Source organism: Aedes albopictus, unplaced genomic scaffold (genome assembly GCF_035046485.1).
Source record: "Aedes albopictus strain Foshan unplaced genomic scaffold, AalbF5 HiC_scaffold_77, whole genome shotgun sequence".
NCBI classification, from domain to species: Eukaryota; Metazoa; Arthropoda; class Insecta; order Diptera; family Culicidae; genus Aedes; species Aedes albopictus.
Genome location: NW_026917609.1, coordinates 17,024 through 43,458, shown reverse-complemented (window position 1 = coordinate 43,458; position 26,435 = coordinate 17,024). Strand labels below are relative to the sequence as shown.

Genomic DNA, 26,435 nt, shown 5'->3' with positions numbered 1-26,435 from the left:
TGACATATTGTCAAACCAACTTTGATTAGTAATCAGTCAAAATTTTAACTTTTTACAGCACGTTTACGTTTTGGAGATATATTTTTGGAAAGCACCAGAACCCGACTCCGGATAATCGAGTTCGACCTGTACTAGCATGTGTAGGGTTTCTCATTAATGTTTAGACTACTGTGATAATTGGGTTCTTTAGGGGTATCCGGATTATTTTATAATCGGATTCTCCACCCAAAAATTAGCCGAAATCCAAAATTTCATAATTTTTGGAGTGCGCGAACTATTTTTAAAATGCATTTAAAGTTTGTATGGGATTTTTTTTTGTTCGGGTCGAACTGTCATTTTATCGATTGAACTGTCATTCTATCCACGAAAATAAAAACTGTTTTGATCTTTTAACCATCAGAACAAAGCTATTGGAATCCAATAAAATCATGTTATACTCAGAAAAATGAGATCTATCGATTAGGCTACAGAAAATAGCAATTTTTTATTCACTAAACAACCCAAATTGAGAATCCACTGAATCATCATTTCCTTGCGAAATTTCATACTACCTACCTTGATACCTTTTTGGCTACAAAGTAACTTTACTCCAATGCCGAGCGTATAGTAGAGCACCATCTTCGTCGGTCTTGGGCGATGTTCCTCCAGTTTCCCCGAACGTGTAGGGATCGTAGATCTTCTTCAACCGCGTGCAGCCAGCGAGTTCGCGGCCGCCCACGAAGTCGCCTACCTCTACCGGGTTCTCTGCTGAATATTGTTTTCGCTATTCTTTCTTCCGACATTCGCACTACGTGCCCAGCCCACTGAAGTCTGCCGTATTTTATACGTTTCACAATATTCGCATCTTCGTACACTTGGTACAACTCGTGATTCATGCGTCTGCGCCACACTCCATTTTCTTGTTTCCCACCGAGAATTGTCCGCAGCACTTTGCGCTCAAAAACTCCAAAAGCTTTTCGGTCTACCTCCTTTAACGTCCACGCTTCGTGACCGTAGAGGGCAACCGGAAGAATCAGCGTCTTATACAGAGCGAATTTTGTTTGCGTTTGCAAGTTACGGGACCTAAGCTGGCTACGCAATCCGTAAAAGGCCCTATTCGCAGCTGCAATACGCCTTTTCACTTCACGGGAAACGTCATTGTCACATGTCACAAGTGTTCCAAGATAAACAAATTCTTCAACAACTTCAAACACTTCCCCATCAATCACTACCTCAGCACTAACACCACTAGGCCTGCTTCTGTCTCTACCCGCTATCATGTACTTCGTCTTGGTAGAGTTAATCGTCAAGCCTATCCTCGCTGTCTCTCTCTTCAGAGGAGCATAAGCTTCCTCCACTGCCCTACGATCGATGCCGATGAGATCAATATCGTCCGCAAAACCGAGGAGCATGTGCGACCGTGTGATGATAGAGCCATTCCTCTGCACGCCTGACCTCCTAATCGCTCCTTCGAGTGCAATGTTGAACAATAAATTTGAAAGAGCATCCCCCTGCTTCAATCCTTCCAAGGTCACAAACGACGTAGACACTTCGTCCGCGATCCGAACACTTGATTTTGATCCATCCAGCGTTGCGCGTATCAGCCTAATTAGTTTCGCCGGAAAACCATGTTCTGACATTATCTGCCAAAGCTCATTTCTTTTCACTGAATCGTACGCTGCTTTAAAATCAATGAACAGATGGTGAGTCTGCAAGTTATATTCCCGAAATTTATCTAGGATCATCCGCAGGGTAAACATTTGATCCGTCGTTGATCGGCCCTCACGAAAACCAGCCTGGTATTCGCCGACGAAGGACTCCTCAAGAGGTCGCAGTCTGTTGAACAGGACACGCGACAGTATCTTATACGCCGAATTTAAAAGGGTAATCCCTCTGTAATTGGCACACTCCAGTCTGTGCCCTTTCTTGTAGATTGGGCATATGAGGCCATCCAACCAACTAGTGGGCAATTCTTCATCCTCCCAAATCTTTATAATAATCTGATGGATTGATTGATGTAGCTGCTCGCTTCCGTGCTTAAGAAGTTCGACCGGGATCTCGTCCTTCCCAGCAGCCTTGCTGTTTTTCAGCTCCTTAAGGGCCTTTTTAACCTCATCCAGTGTTGGTGGTTCCACTGCTTGACTGTCATCCATTATGTTAATCCTGTTCCTGGGTGCTCCTTCGCTGCTACCATTCAACAAATCTTCGAAGTGCTCCTTCCACCTGGCTGCCACCATTGTTTTGTCTGTCAGCAAATTTCCTTCCCGGTCATTGCACATGGTGGGCACTGGCGCAGTCTTGTGCCGCGCGCCATTGACAGTTGCATAAAATCTCCGCATATCGTTCCTGTCCATACTTTCCTGCGCTTCAGCAATAACACTCTCTTCGTGTTGCCGTTTTTTCCTGCGGTGGATTCGTTTCTCTTCTGCTCTTGCAACCCTGTACCGCTCTCTGTTCTGCCGGGTACCGGCCACTAGCATTCGACATCTGGCGGCATTCTTTTCGTTCGTCGCTCGTTGGCAGTCCTCGTCAAACCAACCATTACGTTGGCGTCGCTGAGCGGTACCAATCACCTCTTGCGCTGTTGTTGTCACTGCTTCGTGGATACTTCTCCACAAGCTGTTGACATCTCCAGATCCGTTGGTCTCTCCTATCCTCTCGTCTAGCTTCTGATGGTACTGTGCAGCAACCCCTTCGGCTGACAAGCGCTGGATATTGAAACGCATCGTCCTGTTGTTTCTTGAATCGTGACGCTGGATAATCGCGCCCGAATTTTAGCGGCTACAAGATAATGATCCGAGTCGATGTTCGGGCCTCTGTAGGACCTCACATCTATGACGTCCGAGAAATGTCGCCCGTCGACCAGCACGTGGTCTATCTGGGAGCAAGTGTCACCACTCGGGTGTCGCCAGGTGTGTTTTCGGATATTCTTACGTGCGAAGTAGGTACTGCTGATTGCCATCCCTCTAGCAGCAGCGAATGTCACAAGGCGCAGACCATTATCGTTGGTAACAGAATGAAGGCTTTCCGTTCCAATGACAGGCCGAAAGAAACTTTCTCTGCCGATCTGCGCATTTGCATCTCCGATGACTATTTTGACATCTTGTTTTGGGCACTCTCCGTAGGCCTTATCAAGGCTCTCATAGAACTCATCCTTCTTGTCATCGGGTTTGTCGTTCGTTGGCGTATAGATGCTGATCAGGCTGTAGTTGAAGAACGTGCCCTTCATCCTCAACACACAGATTCGGTCGCTTATCGGCTTCCACCGAATAACTCGCTTCATCTGCTTCCCGATCACTATAAAGCCAACTCCGCGTTCTGCCTTATCGCCGCCGCTGTAGTAGATGTGGTACTTGAATGAAGTGTTGGCGATGGGATCCACCGCTCGGAATTCGCATTCTCCAGTTTTGGGCCAGCGGAAATTTCATACTAATCAAACTTATTTTGTTTACTTGTTGTGCATCCGACGCCCCTGTCATGAACTCAACCGAACTTGTGTATAAATTCGACTGTGATGAAAATGAATTTCGGCCGAGTCTAAATGGGTGCAAATGTCGCATCAGTTTTGACGCATTTATCACCAAAGGTTGGACTTTTGCTGCTTCGCGTTCCGAATGTTCTGGTGATAATGTCCGGTCAGCACCCCAGGAAAGCCGTTTTCGTACAAAATGCTCCCCCACTAGAACCATTAGCATGGGACAGAAACATGACATTTCACTCCTGTACACTTTTTGAATTCCATTTTGGCCCCATATCAACTGTGCAAAATTTTATCTCGATCGGAGAAAATATATTTTAGCGCCAGCCGTTTTTAATTTTCATTCGATTCACTCTGGAAATAATCACTTTTTCAAATAAAAATCGCCACACATTGCCTCTTAACCCCTAAAAAATCGATGATTTTTTTCCGTTGGAAATTTTACGAGGAACAAACCGTCCGAAGACGGCAAAGTTTTTAACTTAAAACCAAATAGCATGGCAACGGTGTTTAACTTGTAAGGAATACCAATAAATAATAAAAAAAAAGTCGTCATCTTTTTTTTTGTCTATATTAACGAGATTTTTAACCCTAGGCTAGTTCATCTCGGGAAAGTCGTCATCGATCGGGTAAGCAAGGCTTAATAACTTTTTCCACGAAAATGGAAATTTAAAAAGTCAATGCACCCGATTATTGTTTGGCACAGGACGGATGTTTTGCTGAAGCTCCGTCATTTTTTTACCAATTCGCATGAAAATGTGTAATCATGTAGACACGGTGAGTACTACAGTGATAGATATTCGTTTAGCCAAAGCCGAAAAATTTCAAAAAAGTGTCAGAAAATCAATACAAAAGTTTTTATGTTAAAACATTTTTATCGTAGTGATAGTATATCCAATACAGTTTTATGAGAAGGTTACATCACACAAACATATACCATGAAACAAAAACGAGGGTAAAAACCTTTCAAATGTCATATTTTGCTTAGACATTCGTTTAGCCGAGGTAAATGAAAACTTGATTTTTTATAGAATTATTGCAATTTTGGTAGTATTTTTGAGCATATACACCAAGACGTTTAGTTTATGGTATGTTACAAAGATAATTGACTTTAAAAGTTTATTTATTTGTGAAATACAGATAAATATTACAAAAAATCGTCCCGATAAGGAGAAACGATGATATTTAAGAAAACTATGTATTGTACTATTAAATTTACGTGATTTGTACTAACGTAAGAACGCGCGACGTGAGACGATGTATTGTAACCACTCAAATGTAAGCTTTAGTGGTTGTTTTGAAAAAATAACACAGAATGATTGTTGATAATGGTTTAGCTATTGCATAAAATGTCATGAGAAAATAAAAAAATGGGTTTATGTTTGGTTAAACTTCAAAATGGGGTTGATAAAGTTTAAAACAAACAATTCTGTGTAGGTATAAAGATGCATCCTAATGCATCTGTAGTATAAATGTATAATACAAGCATTATTGAATGATTTAGAAGACTGCAAAGTGTAAGAACTGTAAGAAGAATTGAAATTTTTGTACCCTGTTTATTATAAAACAGAAATTCATACAACAATGCATTAAGTGGTCACAAAAATGGCTTATTTTCATTTAATCTGCAGAATTATATTGTAAATGCGTCTTAGTTCTAAAACACATCCATTTTTGACATCATTGATTTGAAAAGAACGTCTAAACTATAGTGCAAGTAATTCATGCAAGAAATTTGAATACTTTGTTTGCCATTTCTCAAAATGTGAGGCGTCCAATGTATGTTAGTTCAATCAAAATAAAGTCTATAAGATAAAGGGGACTATTAGAAGACGTGATAGTTGATAACGTGGTGATTTAGGCAAGTGAAATCATCATATTTCGTCAAAACTATACTTAAATACGTGATTTTTTGAAGGAATGGGGTATAATTTTCCGATAAGAACGTTGTTTTCCATATAATATTCACCTGCACTCGTAATGATACTTCTATCAGAATCTTTTAAAGCACTTCAGATGCAAATAACCGTGAAAAATATTAATTTGGAAACATTTTCAATATTATGACATATTTATGAAAAAATGGTATGGCAACACTGCCGAAGCGATTAATGTTCGAATTTACTAGCCAATCTATAATGTAGGTAACAATATAAAATATTTGTGTTGAAAACGTTTTGCAATTTGATGTCCCCAATAAAATCAATAAACAATCGTTAAATACGTTAAGTTGAAGACATCAAACGTAAATTTAGTTAATTATCTATGAAATGAGCCGAAAATAATTAAAATTGAACTATAGATGACGAAGATATCACCAAATCACTTTTCCATGTTTTACGGTAGTGACCCCAAACTTTTGACCGATACAGCATATTGAGGGGTGACCTCAAACTTTTGGTCGATGACATCAAGGATTAATTTACTTAATAACTTTTTTTCTAGATTTTTTAGCTAAGTTCTGTAAAAAGCAGTTGAAAACTAATAGGAAATGGGTCATATTACCGCTCTCATTTTAAAATTTGGTCGACCCAACTTCCAGCGACACTGCCGTAAGTTTATATTCATTTTTTTAGAAAATTTGGCAACTTTGGGTTAAGTTTGCATACAAAATTTTTTGAAAAAGTTTCTTTTAAATCATGTTCAAAGTTTCTTTGACTTATTATCTTTTGAATGAAACCTAGGATTTTGAAATTGGACGCAAATTGGCGGAGATATGGACCTAAAAAAATGACATGTTTTTGGGGGGGGTGACCCCAAACTTTTGAACGGGAGTGTAGCTTATAATTCGACAATGATTTTTCATAAGGGCCTAACTGACTTGATCGATTTCTCTTCGTCGACTCTCTCTTTCGCTAATAACTTGGTCAAAACAAACAAAATCATTATTCTTTTTGTTTCTATAGCAACATGTAGTCGTCTTCTTCGCATTTCAACCAAAAAATCGTTAGAAAACTCAATACACATTCTGTGACAACACAAAGAGAGGATCGATGAAGAGAACTCGAAAATGTCAGTTAGGCCCTAATGAAAAATCAGTGTCGAATTCCTTTCAAAAAAATGTTTTTGGTAATTTTTGCGGACCACGTGAAAAGTTTTTTCGACTTTTTCAACCGATTTTCCTCAACAGAAGAAAATTTTGTGGAAAACAATTTTCATTTTGTTTTTTTTTTAATGGCTGAGAAAATTTGTTTACGATTCCACATAAAATGTGCCCACGATGCTTCGTTCTTATGTTATGAATTTTCAAAGACAATTTCCACAAAATTTGTCATAACTCAGGAACGAAGAAAAACCACATCTTGAAAATTTCATAGAATATAGCTCATGTAATTTCCTTCCAAAAAAAATATTTTGAGAATTTTTCCGAGCTTCGTGGACAATTTTCATCTATATATATAAAAATGAGTTTGAAGTTCCTTTGAGGCAACAAAACTCACGAACGGGTGAACCGATCAGGATGACTCTTGCATGGTTCGATTCGCATTCATGGCGGCTGTGTTTATAAGTAATAAAAATTACGAAAATCAACTAAGAAAGTAAAAACATTGGTAAAGTGCTGATTGTTGGATGAACTGGGAAGAAAATCGACATGATCGAAATGAAACCAATCTAGAGTGCTGTCCCAAAATGACCTCAACAGTTGTCAAACCATCACAGCTTGGCAAGACAAAGTTTGCCGGGACAGCTAGTGTAGTATATTTTTTTTTCAATTGCTGAGAAAATTTGCTCATGATTTCACAAAAATATGTGTCTACGATGCTTTGTTCTTGAGTTATGATTTTTTAAAGTAGGTGGTGTCTGTGGAAAATGTTTGTTTTCCACTGGAAGTTTCCGGAAAATAAAGCGATTCTGTTTTTTTTGCTCTTTCGTGTCAACACGGTTGAAATTTCCCGTGTAAAAAGTGTGATTTCAACCGCTAGGTGTCGCGACCAACAGTATGACATATTTATCAATTTCTGACTCCGCAGATGACCTTATCTTCTCTGTTGTGAGGCAAGCACAATGATACACACGCCGTCTCTGGATTGGCGATCCATAGCCTTAACCACTAGGCTAGCTGGATACCCCACCAACTCACACATTTTTTATCAATAAAAAAACGGCTGTGTTTATAAGTAATAAAAATTACGAAAATCAACTAAGAAAGTAAAAACATTGGTAAAGTGCTGATTTTTGATGAACTGGGAAGAAAATCGACATGATCGAAATGAAACCAATCTAGAGTGCTGTGCCAAAATGACCTCAACAGTTGTCAAACCATCACAGCTTGGCAAGACAAAGTTTGCCGGGACAGCTAGTTTAGTATATTTTTTTTCAATTGCTGAGAAAATTTGCTCATGATTTCACAAAATTTGCTCATGATTTCACAAAAAAATGTGTCTACGATGCTTTGTTCTTGAGTTATGATTTTTCAAAGTAGGTGGTGTCTGTGGAAAATGTTTGTTTTCCACTGGAAGTTTCCGGAAAATAAAGCGATTCTGTTTTTTTTTTGCTCTTTCGTGTCAACACGGTTGAAATTTCCCGTGTAAAAAGTGTGATTTCAACCGCTGGGTGTCGCGACCAACAGCATGACATATTTATCAATTTCTGACTCCGCAGATGACCTTATCTTCTCTGTTGTGAGACAAGCACAATGATACACACGCCGTCTCTGGATTGGCGATCCATAGCCTTAACCACTAGGCTAGCTGGAGACCCCACCAACTCACACATTTTTTATCAATAAAGGGGCCAAGTCCTTACGGTCAGTTGGGAAGGGAAAGGAATGTTAGAGTGTGATAGTTGTTGCTTCTAAAGACCGAGAGCACTCTGCGTCCCCACAACCAGCACGGATAAAGCGTTTTACGTCATACATTGCAATATTAAATGTGTTAAATCAGTTTGAAAATATGAAAACTAGCACTAATTAACAAAGTTATAAGAATTTTTGTAAAATGTGTTTGCCGTGACTATGATTATAACAAGTACAACGGCACAAGTGAAAGCACAAACCCAAAACAAGACCGTTTCTAGAGGACTTTGTTGTTGTCCTTTAACGATCAGTATATAAAAAAAAAATGGCCAACGGGAACGATTTAAAAAAAAATCCGGTTTTTCATCCAAAAAATGTATGAACAAAATCATAACACTGATATGATATTTTCGAAAAAAAATTAACGTTCAGGGACACGACCAGTGCTGAAAATTGCATTTCGTCATATCTAAATTCAACCACCTACAGCTCATTTTAGAAGCTGAACCTGAGAATATGGTACATGAAAAACTTGTACGGTTAGACCAGTTCTGCAAAAAAAGTCACGGAAAAACCGCTATTTTTCGAATATCTAATGCAAATGTCACGGACTACCTTTGAAAAATGACAAATGACATTCACGGTGAATTCACACGACACATGAATAGCGATCACTCAAAAAAATTGTTGAAGAATTTTACACAGCTTTCTTAAGAACTCATGCTTTAAGAAAATAGATCGATAAAATTATCGATATCATGATAAACCACAGTGGTGGAGAACAAACGTTTTGTATCTGATGATGGCAGAATGAAGTAGGCCGAAACGTTATGCCAAAACGATTTGGAAAGTCTTTTTTCAACGAAAAAAATCAACAAATCTCGAAACATAAAATTCAACGGTGACGAAAAAACCCCACAAAATTGATTTTCTGCCGGATGTCAGTATATAATCCCTCAATGTAATGCTTTTTGGCCGAGAGTACACACATGGGTGCGTGAGTGCCAGTCGTATGGTGATAGATACTATGAAAGTGAAGCGGCACAGTTCGGTTGGATACATAACTTGTAGGCGTTATATCATAGATTGACACTGTGCTGTGGACGTTGGAAGAAAAGGAAACTGCTTTTTCAATCCGTTTCTGGTTCTAGCGATGGCTGAACATACATGAGTTGAATATGTGGAGATGAGAGAAAGCAGATAGAAAGTTAGAAAGTAGGAGGGAAAGGCCGGGTCAGGGATTGAACCCAGGACCTTCTGCATGTGCATCAGAAGCGGTAGCCAGTAACTAACTTTACAATACATATTGAACAAAAAAGTTTAAAAATATGAAGAAACTTCCCCGAAGACATCATACAGCTTAAACTACTAGTTTATGCGTAAATCTTTTTTCCAGATATATACGACTCTTTTACCATTGAACTAAGGGCTTAGAGGATTAATATTGCACTATCGAAAATGTAGATATTTGATTATATTTCTTTTAATTCAGTTTTTACTGAGAACCCATTAATATCCTGAATTCTTTACAACGTCGAGTAAAATAGACCATTTTAAATCGTTGCGAGTTGATTGCATAAGAAATTTTGAGGAATTGTTATACTCATAAATCAAAGGCGCTCTGGAAGAAACTCATAAATTCATGCACAATCAATTACCAATTTCACGGTCATCGCACATTTAATTGAATTCTCAACTTTACGCTTTACGTCCACCGCCACCGATCGCAAAACTCTGTCGCCGCTTACAGAGAAGGGATGAGCCAGAGCCACATGACGCATTGACGCCAAGAATCCATTCGCGCGTTCGCATGCTCAAAGTAAAGCACCGCCACGCCGACCGCGCCACGAGAGAAGGAAACCCCGTAAAAACGCACCGATAACAAAACAACATTTGCACTCTACATCGTCTTACCTTCTTCGGTGCGCCTGTAGACTGTAACTGGACGCTGAACTCGGATCGTCCTTCGATCTTTTGCGGCACGCCGATAATAATAAAAAGCCGCAACAGTATTCCACGAAAATCACGTTTACTTTAAATCACTCGACGTGTGTAGGGACCAATGTAGGGACTGCCACTCAGGATCAACTTGTTGATCTCAGACACTTTGCACAGATGTTGCCCTTTTTGGTAGCTTTTCACCAACCAACGATTTCTTCGAAGATTGTGATCCTATCCGGTATGGCAGAATATTTCGTAATAAATCCTACAATTTCACTACGCCTTGTCAGTACAAACAAATTAACACAAACAAATTTGCAATAGCAATTTCTCTACACTGCACATACGTTTTACCTTCACACCCTCTTTTCAGCGGTCGCGTAAAAGTAACACATCCAATCGGTACGACGTTCGAATCTCAACTGGTTCAGTCGAACGAGTTCGCGCAAATATGAGGAGGGAGCACTTTTCAAAATACACCACAATACCGCTCTTCACCACGCTGTCACCGCGTTTACTCACGCTGTGCGATCATCGGGAGGGCGAGAGCAAATTTTGATCGCCAGCGCTTCGCTTCGTGACGGCACCGTCCGTCCTAGCTTCCATTCAACACCTCTTCCGAATCGCAACGCTGCACTATTCTACTGCATCTCGGTACAACCGATGAGCTAGTCAGATCAGACTACAAAAAAGACTTACAAAAATGGTTATAAAATTTAATGTCTCTCGGTCTGTGAAAATTGTTCACTCGCCCTCAGATGTTCACCTCCGACTCAAGAGACCGAAGTCTCCTGGGATGGAAATATGTGGTGCATTTTTTCTACGTAAATGCGGCTACGATGACGGCGCAACAGAATAAAATGCACGGGTGCAAGTCACGGATCGAGAGGGAAAACTGTGATCGCGCGATTTAGACATCATCTCACCCGCCGCCCCACTATAGGTACTACTGTGCTCATTCATAGTGCGGATGGGAAGCGTACACTGAGGATACTGTTCGTATGTTTTTCATAGTTCACATCTTATGAATCAGCTATTTTTATTTATTTCATCATTTCATAGTTCTCGTATGCTTTTCATACATTGAAAAGCGAAATCCATAAGACTTGTCGTATGAAAAATCTCATAAGAAGCATCGTATGAAAATCATAAGATGTGTTATGAAACACCATTGCTAAAAAACAACAAAACCTTTTATTGGCTTCTAACCACTTCAACTTCCGAAGCGTCGATGGGCGAATGAGTAAAGCACGGACTCGCCAACCTTGACGTTCCTGGTTCGATTCCAGGTTGCAATTCTTTTTTAATTTGTGCAAAATATTTCATTAAAATATGTATGATAGTCATAAGACATAGTTTCAGTTTTTATACGTTATCGGTATGATTTTCATACGTGAGTGTTATGAAATTCATACAGTAACAGTATGACAATAATAGTTGGCGCTTTGATTCCAAAATCATAGTTCGTAACTATGATTTTCGCAAGAAATTCTTGTGGCAAAAAATCATAGTTGATTCGTATGATTTTCGGAGTTGCAGTATCCTCAGTGTACGATTTAGCGGCATGCGCTTCGATGTCTTATCGTACTTCCATGGCTAATCAGGCTAATTGTGCTTAACCAGTTGGTGGTTCATTATTGTGCAGCTTTTATTCATTGTTTCACATGCCCGTTTCGGGAAGAATTTCTTTATTAGCTAGGTACATAAAAGCTATAACAATCTGCTGAGCACTATCAGCCATACATTTAGCCTTGAATTTGTATGCAAATCTTGGTGAATATCAAACCTGCCAACAACAATTAGGTAAATCATGACTGTTTAAAGCAAAACTGAAAGAACTATTCTTAAAGCTTTTTCTTAGAGCCTTTTTGGGCTCATTGAGAAGTTAACCACCAATACAGTAATGCCACATTTTCAAATTTAGCTAGAATTACACAGATATTTTCCTTATTTTCTCTACGCTACAGATGTGTTTGATTACAGATCTTAGATTTTAGATATTAATAAGATTATTGAAAGCCCATACATCCGATGCGATAAGCTCGTGGGTATTCAGCAAAACCATGCTGAGGGTGACGGGTTCCATTTCCGCTCGGTGCAGGATCTTTTCGTAACGAATACGAATATTTCCTTGACCTCCTTGAGTACATAGTATCTTCGTGACTGCCACACGATATAGCAAAAAATATTCACCTAGATATGGTTTCGTATTATGCGATTTACACAGTGTATTCTGTGCACCCTCGCCTTTGGTGCATATTCAAATCGATACCGATCTGGTTTCATTTTGATGTTCTTTTTTGTTCTGTGATTGTTAAGAGTTCAATCTTGCCTAGTTTGGGATAGCTCAAATCAATCTTCAGCATAAAAGAACTGCAACGATCAATCTTTGCAGACTTATGCAAAATGGTACAGCCCAAGTGGCGTTAGTCCAAGAACCTTACTTTCGTAAGGGAAATTTCTATCTAGGAAACCTTGTTAATCCGGTGTTTGCTACTTTCAGTAAAAATGAAATTGCAAACTCGCGTGTCATGCCTCGACCATGTGTGCTTGTCAACAACGCAATCAGATGCTTTCAAGCAAGCCATCGCATACAGCACTTCAAAAGGCCTTCCGCTAATTGTTGGCAGTGATGCTAATGCTCACCATTAATTTGAGAGGCAAGAGGCTCCAGGTTGATGGAATATAATATGAATAAGTAGTACAGATCTTGGATTACTTAACATAGGCAACCGCCCAACCTTCATGCTATTTGCTAGTGAGGAAGTGTTAGACTTAACGCTTTGCTCTAGTAGAATTAGCCACGAGCTGACCAATTGGCATGTGTCAGATGAAGAATTTTTAGCTGACTATCGCTACATCTTTTTAGAACATGCGAATGTTTCTTCGCAAACTTTGCATTTCAGGAACCCCCGGTCAACCAACTGGGATTTCTTTACCGATTTAATTGCAGCCAAATTTCATGCATACTCAACATCCATTGACACACCAAGTGATTTAGATGATGCCGTTGATACTACAATGTGTTTCATTATGGACGCTTTTGAAGAAAGTTGTCCTCTGCGGTCTGAGAAGACCACAAGAGGAACCCCTTGGTGGAATTCAGATCTGGTGAAGCTCAGGAAACAAAGTAGAAAGAATTGGAACAGACGACGTTCGGCTGGATCAGAGGCTTTCAGGTCGGCTCGCAAGGCCTACCAGAAAGCTTTTCGGTCTGCTGAACGTTCCGGCTGGAAAAATCTTTGTACTAATGTTTTCAGTTCGAGTGAAGTCAGTCGGTTGAACAAAATCCTTGCAAAATCTAAGGATTTCCAAGTGAACGAACTTCGTGTGCCAAATGGTGTTTTCACTTAATGAGGAAGTTTTGAAATGTTTATTCGAAATACACTTCCCCAGATGGGTGGATATTACATCTGATGTCATTTTTTGCAGTTATGACTCTCTGGCTTCGGCTCGAAGTATCATAACTTTAGAATCGATTGAGTGGGCACTAAATAGCTTTGCTCCTTTCAAATCTCCTGGGGCAGATGGGATTTAACCTATTTTGCTTCAGAAGGGATTTCATTATTTCAAACATGTTTTGAAAAAATCACTTGTTGGCAGTTTTGCTACATGGTATATTTTCAAATCCTGGTGGGATATTACTGTAAAGTTTATTCCGAAAATGTATCGTGCGTCGTATGAAGAAGCAAGGAAGCTCAGACCTATCAGTTTGACCTCTTTTCTTCTGAAATGCTTAGAACGCATTGTCGATCATCACATCCGTTATGTTCATCTGGCCAATGTGCCTCTTCAAGTGAACCAACATGCTTAACAAACTGGAAAGTCCACTGTGACTCTATTACACAAAGTTGTTTACGATATCGAGAAAGCATTCGCTCTCAAAAGCAATCCTGCTTGGGTGTGTTCTTAGATATCGAGGGTACCTTTAACAACGTGCCTTTCGATGCCATATTAGAAGCCGCACGGGGTCATGGCATATCTCCAATGATTTCCAACTGGATTTACCAAATGCTCAAAAACCGACATCTCTTTTCGACATTGCGTCAAGCAGCGATTAGAAAATGGAGTGTTTGTGGATGCCCCCAAGGGGGAGTCTTGTCGCCACTTTTGTGGAATCTCGTAGCAGATACGCTATTGAGGTAACTCAATAATAGCGGTTTTCCTACTTATGCTTTTTCCGACGACTACCTAATATTGTTAGTCGGTATGTGCATCAGCACCCTTTTCGACCTGAAGCAAAACACATTTCAGGTAGTTGAGCGTTGGTGTCGCCAATATGGCCTATCGGTAATTCCGAGTAAAACATCTATTGTTCTTTTCACGGAAAAGCGAAACCGTAATGGAGTTCGACCTTTGCGTCTTTTTAATTTTGAAATCAATGTGACTGAACAGGTAAAGTACGTTGGAGTCATTATTGATTCCAAGCTTTCCTGGACACCTCATATTGAGTTCAGAATCAAGAAAGCTAGAAAGGCCTTCGGGCAAATCCCGGCAATCCTTTGGTACAACTTGGGGTCTAAAACCCAAGTATATCAAATGGATTTACATAACTGTAGTTCGTCCAGTATTGACCTATGGATGTCTTGTATGGTGGCAAAAGGGCGAGGTGAGAACAATCTAATCAAAATTAGACCATCTCCAAAGGATGTGCTTAATGGCGATGTCTGGAGCGTTCTCTTCATCTCCCACGGCAGCACTCGAATTTCCTTTTGAAGTTACCCCACTACACATTCATCTCAAACAAGATGCACTTTCTAGCACTTACCACCTATGGGTACTCGGTTTACTAGAGGAAACTCCTGTGAACCGCACATCAACACACACCTCGTTGTTTTCACTTTTGGTGAATTGGGGCAAAGTTGTCCTTGTTCCAGGTGATCTTACAATTGCTTGTAATTTTCCATATAGGACATTTTCCACAAAATTCCCTTCCCAAGAAAAGAGGACATCTGGATATCTGGAGAAAAGTATTTCAGACGGCATCGTATGTTCTACTGATGGCTCCCTGCATCAGTCTTATTCACTTGGTAACACTGCACCGTTTTTCAGGCCAAAATCTTTACTGCTATTAAAGCACTTGCCTTGGCCAAGTCCAGGTCGAAGATAGTTATCGCTTGTCGAACTCAAATCGAAGAGCTGAATTCAGCAAGAGCTGTTCACCTTGTATGGGTACCTGGCCATTCTTCCATCGCTGGAAATGAATTGACTGATGAGTTAGCTCACACTGGAGCGTCACATGACTTCGTTGGTCTATTGTACTGAGCCATCTCTAGGGATGGCGAAGCATCTAACAAACCTGTCAAAGCAGAATTGCAGCATGCTGGTCAAAAAGCGTTGACTGGTCTCAGCTATCACATGGCGGCTGATTCATTTGTATGTGATGGCTGTAAATCCGATTATGGAAATTCGTATCATTTGATATGTAACTGTCCAGTTTTTGCACAACTGCGTTTCCGAGTACTCGGGAAACACTTATTAAGTGAAACTGACTTCAGAAACCTGAATCTTCAGGACGTTCTGTTGTTCATGTTGCTCATGCTCAACTGCGTTTCCGAGTACTCGGGAAACACTTATTAAGTGAAACTGACTTCAGAAACCTGAATCTTCAGGACGTTCTGTTGTTCTTGAAGCTGTACGCTGATACGTTATCACAAAGCCCTTTTCAGGGCGCTGTTTGAACCCATTGTGGTACACTTATGCGTTACTACAGTGTCCTTTTTAGGACGCTGTGTGAACCCGTTGAGGTACGTTTATGCGTGTATGACGATCATATTCCCTTACCTGTCCTTTTCCCTGTCCCATCCTCTTTTTTTTTCTTTCAATGCTCCCTCAGGTAAATGATGAATAGGCTCGTGTTCACACGCGATATTGGCATAGTGGCGGACTGGATGCGGTCGAGACAGATAGCACCATGCGCGTAACTACATCGCATTTGGCCCCTCATCTTCAAAGTCGTGCGCGCTTGTTATGCACTACACCGTGAGCGTGGATCTGCGGAGGGTGGCCGAAGACGCGACTGCTCGAGAATAATAACTGTGGAAATGGTCATAGAACACAAACTGAAAAAAGGCTTTGTACCAGTGGGTATATTACGCCAAGAAGAAGAAAAAGAAGAAGAAGCCTACTAAATATGCCGGTACTTGTTTAAAAAATACTAAAGGATGCATTTATTGCAACAAATCTTACTAGGGAAATTTAAATTTGCCGACGAATTGTGATTACTCTAATTCTATGAAGAATACGAAAAAGAACGTGATCAATGCTGTGTTAGGACTTCTAAAGTTTTAATTAAGAATCTCTTCCTACAGTCTGCCGATATCAATTAGTTGACAACTGCTGAAGGCATCAACCCGTAAAATACAGGAAGGAAAAACTTCTCAACTTCAGTCGCTTAGCAGCTAATCGAGTCAGCATGATGGACATCATTTACGTCGTCTGGTCGAGTCTGCGGCTCGAAATATTATTTATAGTTGCCGCTGCAATGTCCCCCATGATCCTCCATGTTTCATTTTCAAGTTCTTGGGATGAATGTGAAGAATTAGTAGTAAGGCAAGCTAGCCTTTTATGGTCAGTGCCAATAGGGGTATTGAATGATTGTAAAAGGCAATTTGTTTAACGCGACAGTTTCAGAACTTATTTGGAATCAGATATTTTTTTTTACAGATATTCGATGACGATTTTGCGAATTCAAAACAAAATTTTGTCCATTATGGTCTAGAATGGAGTAGTTCACCTTAAAGTGTACTTCCAACGTGAGGAAACTATGGTGAGCATAAAGCGTCCACCGGCATGTGCAAGATACATAAATCAATTCGCGAGCGCTAAGGTATCACGCGGTCGACAGGATAGACACACCAGAAAAAGGAAAAGTGCAAGCATATTTCCATTCCGGTAGAACAGCGTTTCTCAATTAATGATTTCAAGGGTAGTTTTTGAAGACGCATTATGTAGGGTATTTGATCCAATAATATATTGTGTATCCTAACTGAGTCCCCATTTGACATGTTCACAGAGCCATTTTCGGGTACGGGTTATGCATAAATGAGGTCACAATGTTATGCGAAGCGGCGATTATGCAAACAGTTCATACAAAAAGGAGACTTCAAGCGAAAAGTGTCATATGAAGTGGCGCTAGATTTTGGTGGAGCATAATTTATATCTTTCTTTATCTTCTAAGTTATTTCTGTTTAAAAATATAGTAACCAACCAAGGATGGGAACACTCACTTGCAAAGAGTTACACTCACCTGCTGTCTTCTCAGTTCAGAAGCGTGCAGCCAAGAAACTATGTATGGACGACTTTTGCCTTGTGGTTTTGTTAAAAGTTTTCCGAATAGATTAAGGGTCGCACACACATGCCAAAATCGTGAAGGAGCTGCGAAGGCAACTCTATTCAGGTGCTCATCGAAGTGCTGCCTCTAACTTTCAACCGCCTGGCTTCCGTCCGTCAAGAGGCGCGAAGCCACTGAGAGATGCGTTGAGCTTCTTGTTCTTAGAGCTTCTATGTGTTTCTTAACAGTACTTCTCTTTTTTCGCATTCCATTTCCAAAGATCTTTTATTTTCTCCCAAAAAAATTCAGGCAGGTCTGCTGCTTCCTATATATGTACACTTTAGTGGAGCGGACCTGGTGTGATGGCTAGAACACTTGACTATCACGCCGAGGACCTGGGGATCGAATCCCACTTCCGACAAACTCGTAAAATGCGAGTTCTTCCTTCGGAAGCACAGTGGAGCACCTAGTACATCAAAACTGATCAAAATTATTTTGACGCAATTTCGCAACCCAAATGCAACCCAAATTAGTAATGGAACGTATTTCATAGTTTTCGTATTTTTTTATTTCGTCATTAGGGTGACCAATTTTATGATTGTAAAAGTCAAGATTTTTCGAAACTAAAATTTTTCAAAATATCATAACTTTTGAACCAGTTGACCGATTTTAAACTTCGTTTTTTTGCTTGAAAGCTGTTGAATTCTAGTTTTCAGCAAAAATACGCTCAGAAGGCCAAATTGTGTTTTAAGGCAAATAATATCATATAATAATATAATTATCACGATTTTTTCAAAGTGTTGCAACTTTTGAAATCGGAAACATCCGGAAGGTTTTCTTTCTGCATTTGAAAGAGGAACAATAGTTTTATCATACACTGAAAGCAGATTTCCCGGAAACAGCCGGAAAATCAACTTATTTCATTTTGAATGTACGGTAAAGGATTCCATCAAATATTTTTTTTTTCAATATTTTCATATATTGTATGTAAATTCAACGTCAATTTGTTTGGGTTTCAAATTAACAGAATAACAACATTAACCTTCTTTAACAAACTGCATCGTTGAATTGATTGACTATCAATTTCATTCACTTTGTACGGTCAAAACTAGCACGCGCTGTGAGTCATATCAAAGAAAACGGCTAAACTTCAGCTTCACTTAACCTCTTCTGATAAGCGTAAACAAAACATTTGGACACTGCTTAGCTGTCAAACGATTACACGATAACTACACTTAGCAAAAACACAACGGAAACCCCAATTACTTCATTTTGAGTTTTTCCACTTATGATCAGGTTTTGATGTGATTTACTCCAATGTGGGAAGGGAAGTAATGCGTGGCTCCCGAGATGAACTAGCCTAGGGTTATAAATCTCGTTAATACAGATAAAAAAAAAGAAAAAAAATGTACACTTTACATGCGAGTGAATGGACATTAGCATCCAATGCAACATCATATACGACTTTGTGTTAGCTAGAAGAGCTTTTTCTTAATTTTCAATATGCGATGCACGTGATGGTAAAACTTCAGAAGATTTCAAATTGGTCCATTTGGTTGCATTTAACTTGAGCTAAATTGTAATTACTAAAATATTTAAATTTAAATTTAAATCAATACAACGATCTGAAAGTTTGTTACATTGGTTCAAATTATTTGGGAACCACCGCCTTATAACAGGCGAGACAGCTCGGATGAATTAATGAATGAAGCGATATGGTGGTTGGTTTCAATCGGATAGTAGCAGACACGATCCCAAGTGAAGAAAAGTGCCGGTTGATTACAGTCGGTGACGACACATGTAGACATGGAACCAGTCACTCAACATAGTGAAGGCGGTAGAACTTCTATCGTCAGCTGAAAGTAGATTTTAATTAAACTGGTTCTAAATATGCATTTTTATGTTATTTGCTGGAAAAAATAGCGCATACAGACATTATTAAACAAAACATTACTTAACATTATTGTTTGGAAACCTAAGTTGGACGCCTATTACTCGTGATATGGACCTAAAATATCATATACTTTAAGGGGTGTAGCATATGATCGCAAAGCCAACTATACATAAATGAACATGACGTCACGATTTCAATAGCAAAAATGGATTGCAGGGCCCTGTAGCATAATCGGGCTAATAATATTAGCTACAAGTTACAAGTTACAAGTACTAAAGCCTGTATCCGCAATAATCGGAACACAGAAGTACGTCAAAAGCCCTGTAATGAATCGGTAAAATTGGCCAAATAATTAACTGGGAACTCTTTGGTGTATGTTTATTAGTTGTGCCAAATTTCATTAAAATTGATGCATTACTTTTAACTGTGGATGAAAACCAAACAAACGTGGTTTTAAACATTTTGTACAATCATGATCAATTTTCATTCGCATACTAGCTGGTTCTTTTACGCTACAGTTCAAAGTTCTGTGGTGATAATTATGAAATTTCGTTATCAGTTATGATACTTATAGAGACACTTTCTTGCAAAATTTCATCAACTTTGATCAATTGGTTTGAAATCTACTGGTGTTGATAGGGGTGAGTGTTAGTGAAAATTTTTCGTGTTTTTCATGTGCGATTTTTGCCTATTCATAACTTTTGAATATCTCTGCCAATTTTCATGAACTGTTCACAGAAGCTAGTTGATTATGTGTATATTATGCCTACAAAATTTGATGATTATTGGTATAGTACTTTTAATAGTGCAATCGAAACAATCAAGGGTGCTGACTAATTGCAGTCTGAGCGGCTAAAATCACGTTCAGTAACAATACATGTTTCGATTATAAAATTGTTGATAGTGCATCGATTTTTTTGAGATTTTGCCTATGCAATAAATGTAGATTGAGAGGTTTGTGTTCAAAATTTCAGCTATTTCCTTTGCCAAATTCAGAAGTTACAGCGCTGACAAGCAAAACTAGGGGCTGTACAAAATTCAATGACGGACATTTTACTCTTTCGTTGCTGCAACAAAAAGTACTGCACCGATTCACATGAAATTTTGTAGGTGAATTGAACACATCCTAAGATGTTACTAGACAAAATTTGAGCAATTTTAATATATCTATTGCAGAGTTACAGCTGTATTTCTGTGTCCCGATTATTACGGATACAGGCTTTAATATTACAAGTGCTAATAATTTGTGTTGCATAAAGGCTCAGTTTTCCACTAATATTATTAGCACTTGTAATATTAGTGACCATGAAAATACAAGTTGTTTTTGTTCATTTACCTGTCAAAATTCATCCGACAGTTCACTATTAATTTGAAATGGCAGTTATTGTTTGTTTATTTTCTGCATTTTCTAAGTAACATCCGGAAGAAAATGAAAAAAGTTAGCAGGATGTTCGTTAAAAAATAACTTCATAGATTCCGAAGTTTTACCGTTTTACCACAGACAAACAGACGTAACTCTTAGAGGAAATCCATCAAAAACTTTTGCCCGGTGTCATTTTCATGAGCACACTGCCACCTGCTAATAGAACCGCGCGCGACCCTGTCGGCCATGATGAGTTTCGATTTGACGTTTTGCTGACACGCACACTACTACACAAATTGCCAAACGTCAAAGCGATCGAACACTAGCGCATCTGGTGGAACAATCGCGCAAATCAAATGAAATTTGAATTGATCGTTAAATTCATTTGAAGAGTGTTACGTCTCTTCGTTTTGAAGAGTGTTACGTCTGTTTGTCTGTGCCCAATCAAACAATTGATTCAAATTTATTTCGCATCTGCTACTTCACGAGATGTGCTTAACCGTAGTGTGGCCAGCAAAAAAAAACACCCGTAGAATGCCGGCAGGGTACCCGGGTACCCACGAAACTGAAATGATCATATCTCCGTCAATTTTCCACCGATTTTAATTTTTTTGGCTCATTCGACTCACAAACTCATTATGTACAGGGTGCGGCAGGAAAAAATGCGAAAAGTTCAAGACACTATTACACGTTAAATATGGGATATATATGACTATTTTTTCATGATAGTGTACCAGTCAATGTCTATATTCTAGCACTGCAAAATAAAAATTAACATATTTGAAGTTTAACATGTGATAATGGAAGCCTAATAAGCGGGTATCAGAAAACTGCGCGCCCAATGGTCATTAAACAAAATGACTACAACAATAAAAAAAATAGCTTAAATTCGATGAACAACCAGATCACACTGATCCAGAGCCATGTAGTTTTACATACTAGATGAAATAAGTACATATATTTGATGATATTGTAGAGAAAATGGAAAATTTTGTTTTATCAGATACGAAATATAACGACCTGTGTACTGTTCTGCGGTTTGAAAATTCGGATTGTCTTCAGCTTCAGGCGCCGCCCTGTAAAGGTTAGTGACCAAAATGGGAAAACTTTTAATAACCTTTTCAGAAAACTAGCCTATTAGAGATCATGGAACGTTGAAACATAGATTGGTTAACGTCAAATGGACGAAAACGAGGTTTGAAGTTGAAAAACACTTTCGCATTTTTTCCTGCCGCATACTGTATCGATATAGTATTTGGTTAGACCGGTCCGATCACCGTGGGTGTCGGGAAATCCGGACTTCCGGGTTTATATTTTTATACAAAACAATGCTTGGAATTTTCGGTAGGTTAGTGGCAATATCGGTATCAATCATCCTAAAATTGCTTCAGCAAATAGTATCTGACCAGCCTGCAATTATAAAACGTGTTGACTTTATAGCTACATTTTCGGATCAGGCTTCCCGTAGGGCCATGGCTGGTAATGGCCACTATACGGTATCCTAGGCTCAACAATGTGGGATTTAATATGGTGTAAGGACATGCTCCCAAAAATCCGGATTTTCCGAAAACTACAGTCATCAGATTGACGCAACCACATAGATAATGAGTTTTTTGAGTTAAATGAGCCAAAAAAAATTGAAATCGGTGAAAAATTGACGGAAATATGATCATTTTAGTTTCGTGGGTACCCGGGTACCCTGCCGGCATTCCACGTAATAAAAAAAAATAAGCGGCCCATCCCCCCGACCCTCCTTACTTGGAAATTCGGTCAACCCTGTTAATAGATATATATTCACGAGTTCTAAGATATGACAGAGTTTCAACTTCCTTCCTACTCTCAATAATCATAAAAATATCGAGAAATGAAATCGAAAAAGGTACCCGGGTACCCTGCTGGCCACATAAGGGTTAAAGCCGCGACTTCGATTTGGTGCAGTGACTATAATACATAACTTCACCAAGAACCACCAATCCAAGATGGGTATTGTAGAAACTTTGGAGAATTTGAGAAACTCAGCAGAAATGATATTTTGTATACAAAATGACGTGCACATCAACGCAATTATCTCTCAATGAGTTTTGAACACCATACCGATGGATAAATATTGCTAAACTGATACGACGAAAACTGGAATTAAGGTTGAAATATTATATATCTATATATCTATAGATAAACAAGCTGACCCCGGCAGTCCAAGTCCCCGTTCAAAACGTACGAAGAGTCGATTTTCAAAAACTCTCAATTTATCCATGATTTATGCTTCATAAACCTTCCTTGGGTGAAAACTAACAGAACAAAACTAAAACGACTCAAATCGGGCCCTCCGATAGCAAGTTATGCGCGGTCCCACGTATGCCGCTACGTTTTTATATATGTAGATAATATCTTTTGAGTTCATCAGAATGGTAAATCGATATATTTAAAACTGAATATGACTTCTGCAAACATTTAAATCAACTTGTAAATTATTTTACAAGATCTTCGAGACTTGTAATCAAAAGTACAAGTCACAGCTAATATTTTATGATTGTAGATTGTTTATGCAACAGACACTTGTAATTTGTACTAATAATATTAGTCCAACCGACTTGTAATATTAGACTTGTAACTTGTACTTGTAGGATTTTTATGCAACAGGAAATTATAAAATACAAGCTACAAGACTAATATTATTAGTAAAATTTTCATTATGCTACAGGCCCCAGGACGTCATATTCACTTAGTGCACTCTAAATTCATGGAAAACACACTTAAAGCATATTGCCCAGCCGTATGTCTCTGCGAGTCTATGGCATCTATAGTGTCTACAGTCTATATTCTAAATAGGCGCAAATATCGCAATATCCTCAAGCGTCGATAGCCAAGCTCAGTAATCATAACGTTCATGAATCGATTCCAATCTGCATAATTTATTGTTTTTTTTGGCTCCTTTTAAAAGTGGCTCTTAACCTTTCAAGACGCGTGCCTAATAGGTTTTAGAATTTTGGCATACGGACTGAAATATCATAATTATATTTTCACACATTAAAGCGTAAAAAACACTCATCCATAATCTGAATAAGAAAATTAGAAACGCATTTTTTTTATTTTTACTTTTTGATGAATTTATACATTTTTTGACAGAAACGCTTGGTTTTCAATAATGAGTCTTTTTACTCATCAATGGGTACGGTGTACAACCCATGTACAATCCATGTATGTACAGTTATGCCAAAAAATTAGGTTATTTTAAAAAAATCGTTATTTTAGTACTTAAGGCGAAACTGGAAGCATTTTTTTCGGTTTTTGATATTTTATTAAATAATGAAGCAATATTTTCAAAATCGGTTTTCGTGCACATATGTATGAGTATGAATCAAGGTATCTTCTGAATTTTTTTGAGGTGAAAAATGTTTTCCATTTTTGCTGAAACCATTTTTTTGTTAAAGTATGTTCAAAAATGGTTTCTGCAAAAACGAAAAACATTTTCCACTACCAAAAAATATCAGAAGATACCTTGATCCATACTCTATATGTGCACGAAAACCGATTTTGAAAATATTGCTTCGTTATTTAATAAAAAAATCAAAAACCAAAAAGTGAGGAAATGCTTCCAGTTTCGCCTTAACGATGGAAATCTCACTATTGGAAACCACTTAGAGAAGAATACGCATAAAGGTTCCACGCCGCTCGCTGAATTCTTTGTTAGTTCCTCGTGGATTGATGATCTAATGCCCTTACTCGGCCTAAGAACGTTCCTTCTTCGGGAGTCACCAACCACAATAGGGTGAGGGATGGGTTGTTCGTGCCAGACACCGAAGGTTTCTTCTTCCCACTTGGGTTCTTCAGGGGAAAATGGCCAGATTTCTCTTGTTGTATCAAAAGGGGAAGGAATATAGCTTAAGGAAGGAATGAAATTTTCATTTTGAAATTACTATTCACTCTGAAACTTTCAACTATCTATCTATTTGCAATCATTGGACTCTACCTGATACTTTGATGTCCATAAACTGTGTCTTGTGTCATAGTTCGGTCGATCAATCGTTTTTAATAATAATCATCAACATTGCGTTCATCATTCTCTTTTCAGCTTGCCTGGCAACGGTTCCCATGCGTTCTGAAGGCTGGCCACTCTCACGGTGGCAAGGCAACCGCTAAACTCGATAACCCAGGTGCACTACAGGATGCTGCCGGGCTGCTGTGTGGTACCGGTCTATCCGACAGTACCTCTTACTGCAGCCTAGAGCCGTACGTTGACGCCAAGTTCGATATACACATCCAGAAAATTGGCACAAACTATAAGGCATTTATGTAGGTTATTTGATTTAATGACAATATACAATATGGTTAACTTATCATGATTTGCATCATTCAGGAGAAAATCGATTTCTGGCAACTGGAAAACCAACCAAGGATCAGCAATGCTCGAGCAAATTCCCATGACAGAAAAGTACAAAGCCTGGATCGATGAGGTAAGTGCTGTAAAAATTTACTCTAAAATAAATTTAGGATTATAGACATGCAGATATTTCCATATATAAACTGTCTGAAAAATCATATGATTCTTTCAACACGTAAGACACAAACCTTCTTTCTCTCCAGTAACAGTCAAAACAATCAGATGGTGATAATTTAATCAATTAGACCGTTCCTGATATTTTTTCGAACTCACCTAAATTGCAAAATCGGCCTCGCTAATTGAATGTCCAGAAGTGAAATGTCTGGAAGTGAAGAATCAGCTTATGATAAAATCCACATAAACAAAAAAAATGTCAGAGATCTCTAAAGTAATGTAGGGTAATTCGCGAATGTTGAACAGTTTCTAAAAATCATTTTATAAATTCTCGCTTAATTTAAACGGCTGATATAGAAGCGTATACCTACAAGGGTGCAATGATATTGCATCGATTTATTTGCAAATTATAAATATTTTCCAGAGAACAAATGTTTGAAAACTTGGTGTCGTTGAAGACACGGAAATAGCATAATCCTTAAAATTAAACTTGAGAAATTACTGTAACTAAATAAGTTTTGCTGGCAAACCAATAATAAATGTCAAGGTCGCACCATAAATAGTTTCAAGAACTGAAAAGATGTCATTGACACTTCTGTATTGAGCACTAGCATGTATAAATTGTGGTTTCACAGCTTTGTTCGTCTAATCCGACATAAGCCCATCATTAACCTGTTTTTACTTTGGCCGCCAAACCCAACAGTTATCCGATGTGGGTCCAACAGTGGCCCAACATTCGATACAATTTGACATCCGATCCGCCAAGTTTTTAAAAGTGCATTATATTAGTCATAAATGTACATTTTTTTTATCTGTATTAACGTGATTTTGAGCCCTAGGCTAGTTCACGCTTTACTTCCCTTCCGAAAGAAAAAACTCACATTTTGTGAGTTTGTCGGGAGTGGAATTCGATCCCAGTTTCTCGACGTTATAGTCACTAGGAAAGAACTCCAGAAACAAGTTCTGTTTGACACTAATGAAAATTCGATCGAGTCAAACAAGATGTTTCACCTCTTCTTCAAAATGTATGTTGAAGGCGCGATTTAAAAATATTGAAAAAGCGTATAGATTTTGTGTGTAGAATATTTGAAAGTATTTTTGAAAAGGGGTACCTATCACGCAGTAAAAAGCATGGTAAAATCAAAAATATTTCAGGTAAACTCAAATAAATTGTCAATTTGTTCTGGCAACAAAAATAAAACTGTTTGGAGCAAATCAAACGTCACTTCTTCTTCTTCTTGGCGTAACGTCCTCACTGGGACAAAGCCTGCTTCTCA

The 26,435-nt window shown here is 38.7% G+C and overlaps 2 protein-coding genes across 2 annotated transcripts in view; one reads left to right on the top strand and one right to left on the bottom strand.

The window, feature by feature from the left end:
* Positions 1–10,905, bottom strand: part of LOC109406946 (tissue inhibitor of metalloproteinase) — a 46,425-nt gene extending 35,520 nt beyond the window's left edge. Inside the window, exon 1 of the mRNA XM_029873253.2 lies at positions 10,107–10,905. The gene's annotated coding sequence lies outside the window, so the exon portion shown is untranslated. The remainder of the gene's footprint in view (positions 1–10,106) is intronic.
* Positions 1–25,660, top strand: part of LOC115266521 (synapsin) — a 65,136-nt gene extending 39,476 nt beyond the window's left edge. Inside the window, exons 2-3 of the mRNA XM_062844038.1 lie at positions 24,736–24,956; positions 25,021–25,660. Of these exons, the coding sequence (XP_062700022.1) occupies positions 24,736–24,956; positions 25,021–25,162 (363 nt within the window). The 3' untranslated portion in view covers positions 25,163–25,660. The remainder of the gene's footprint in view (positions 1–24,735; positions 24,957–25,020) is intronic.
* The last annotated feature ends 775 nt before the right edge of the window (positions 25,661–26,435 follow it).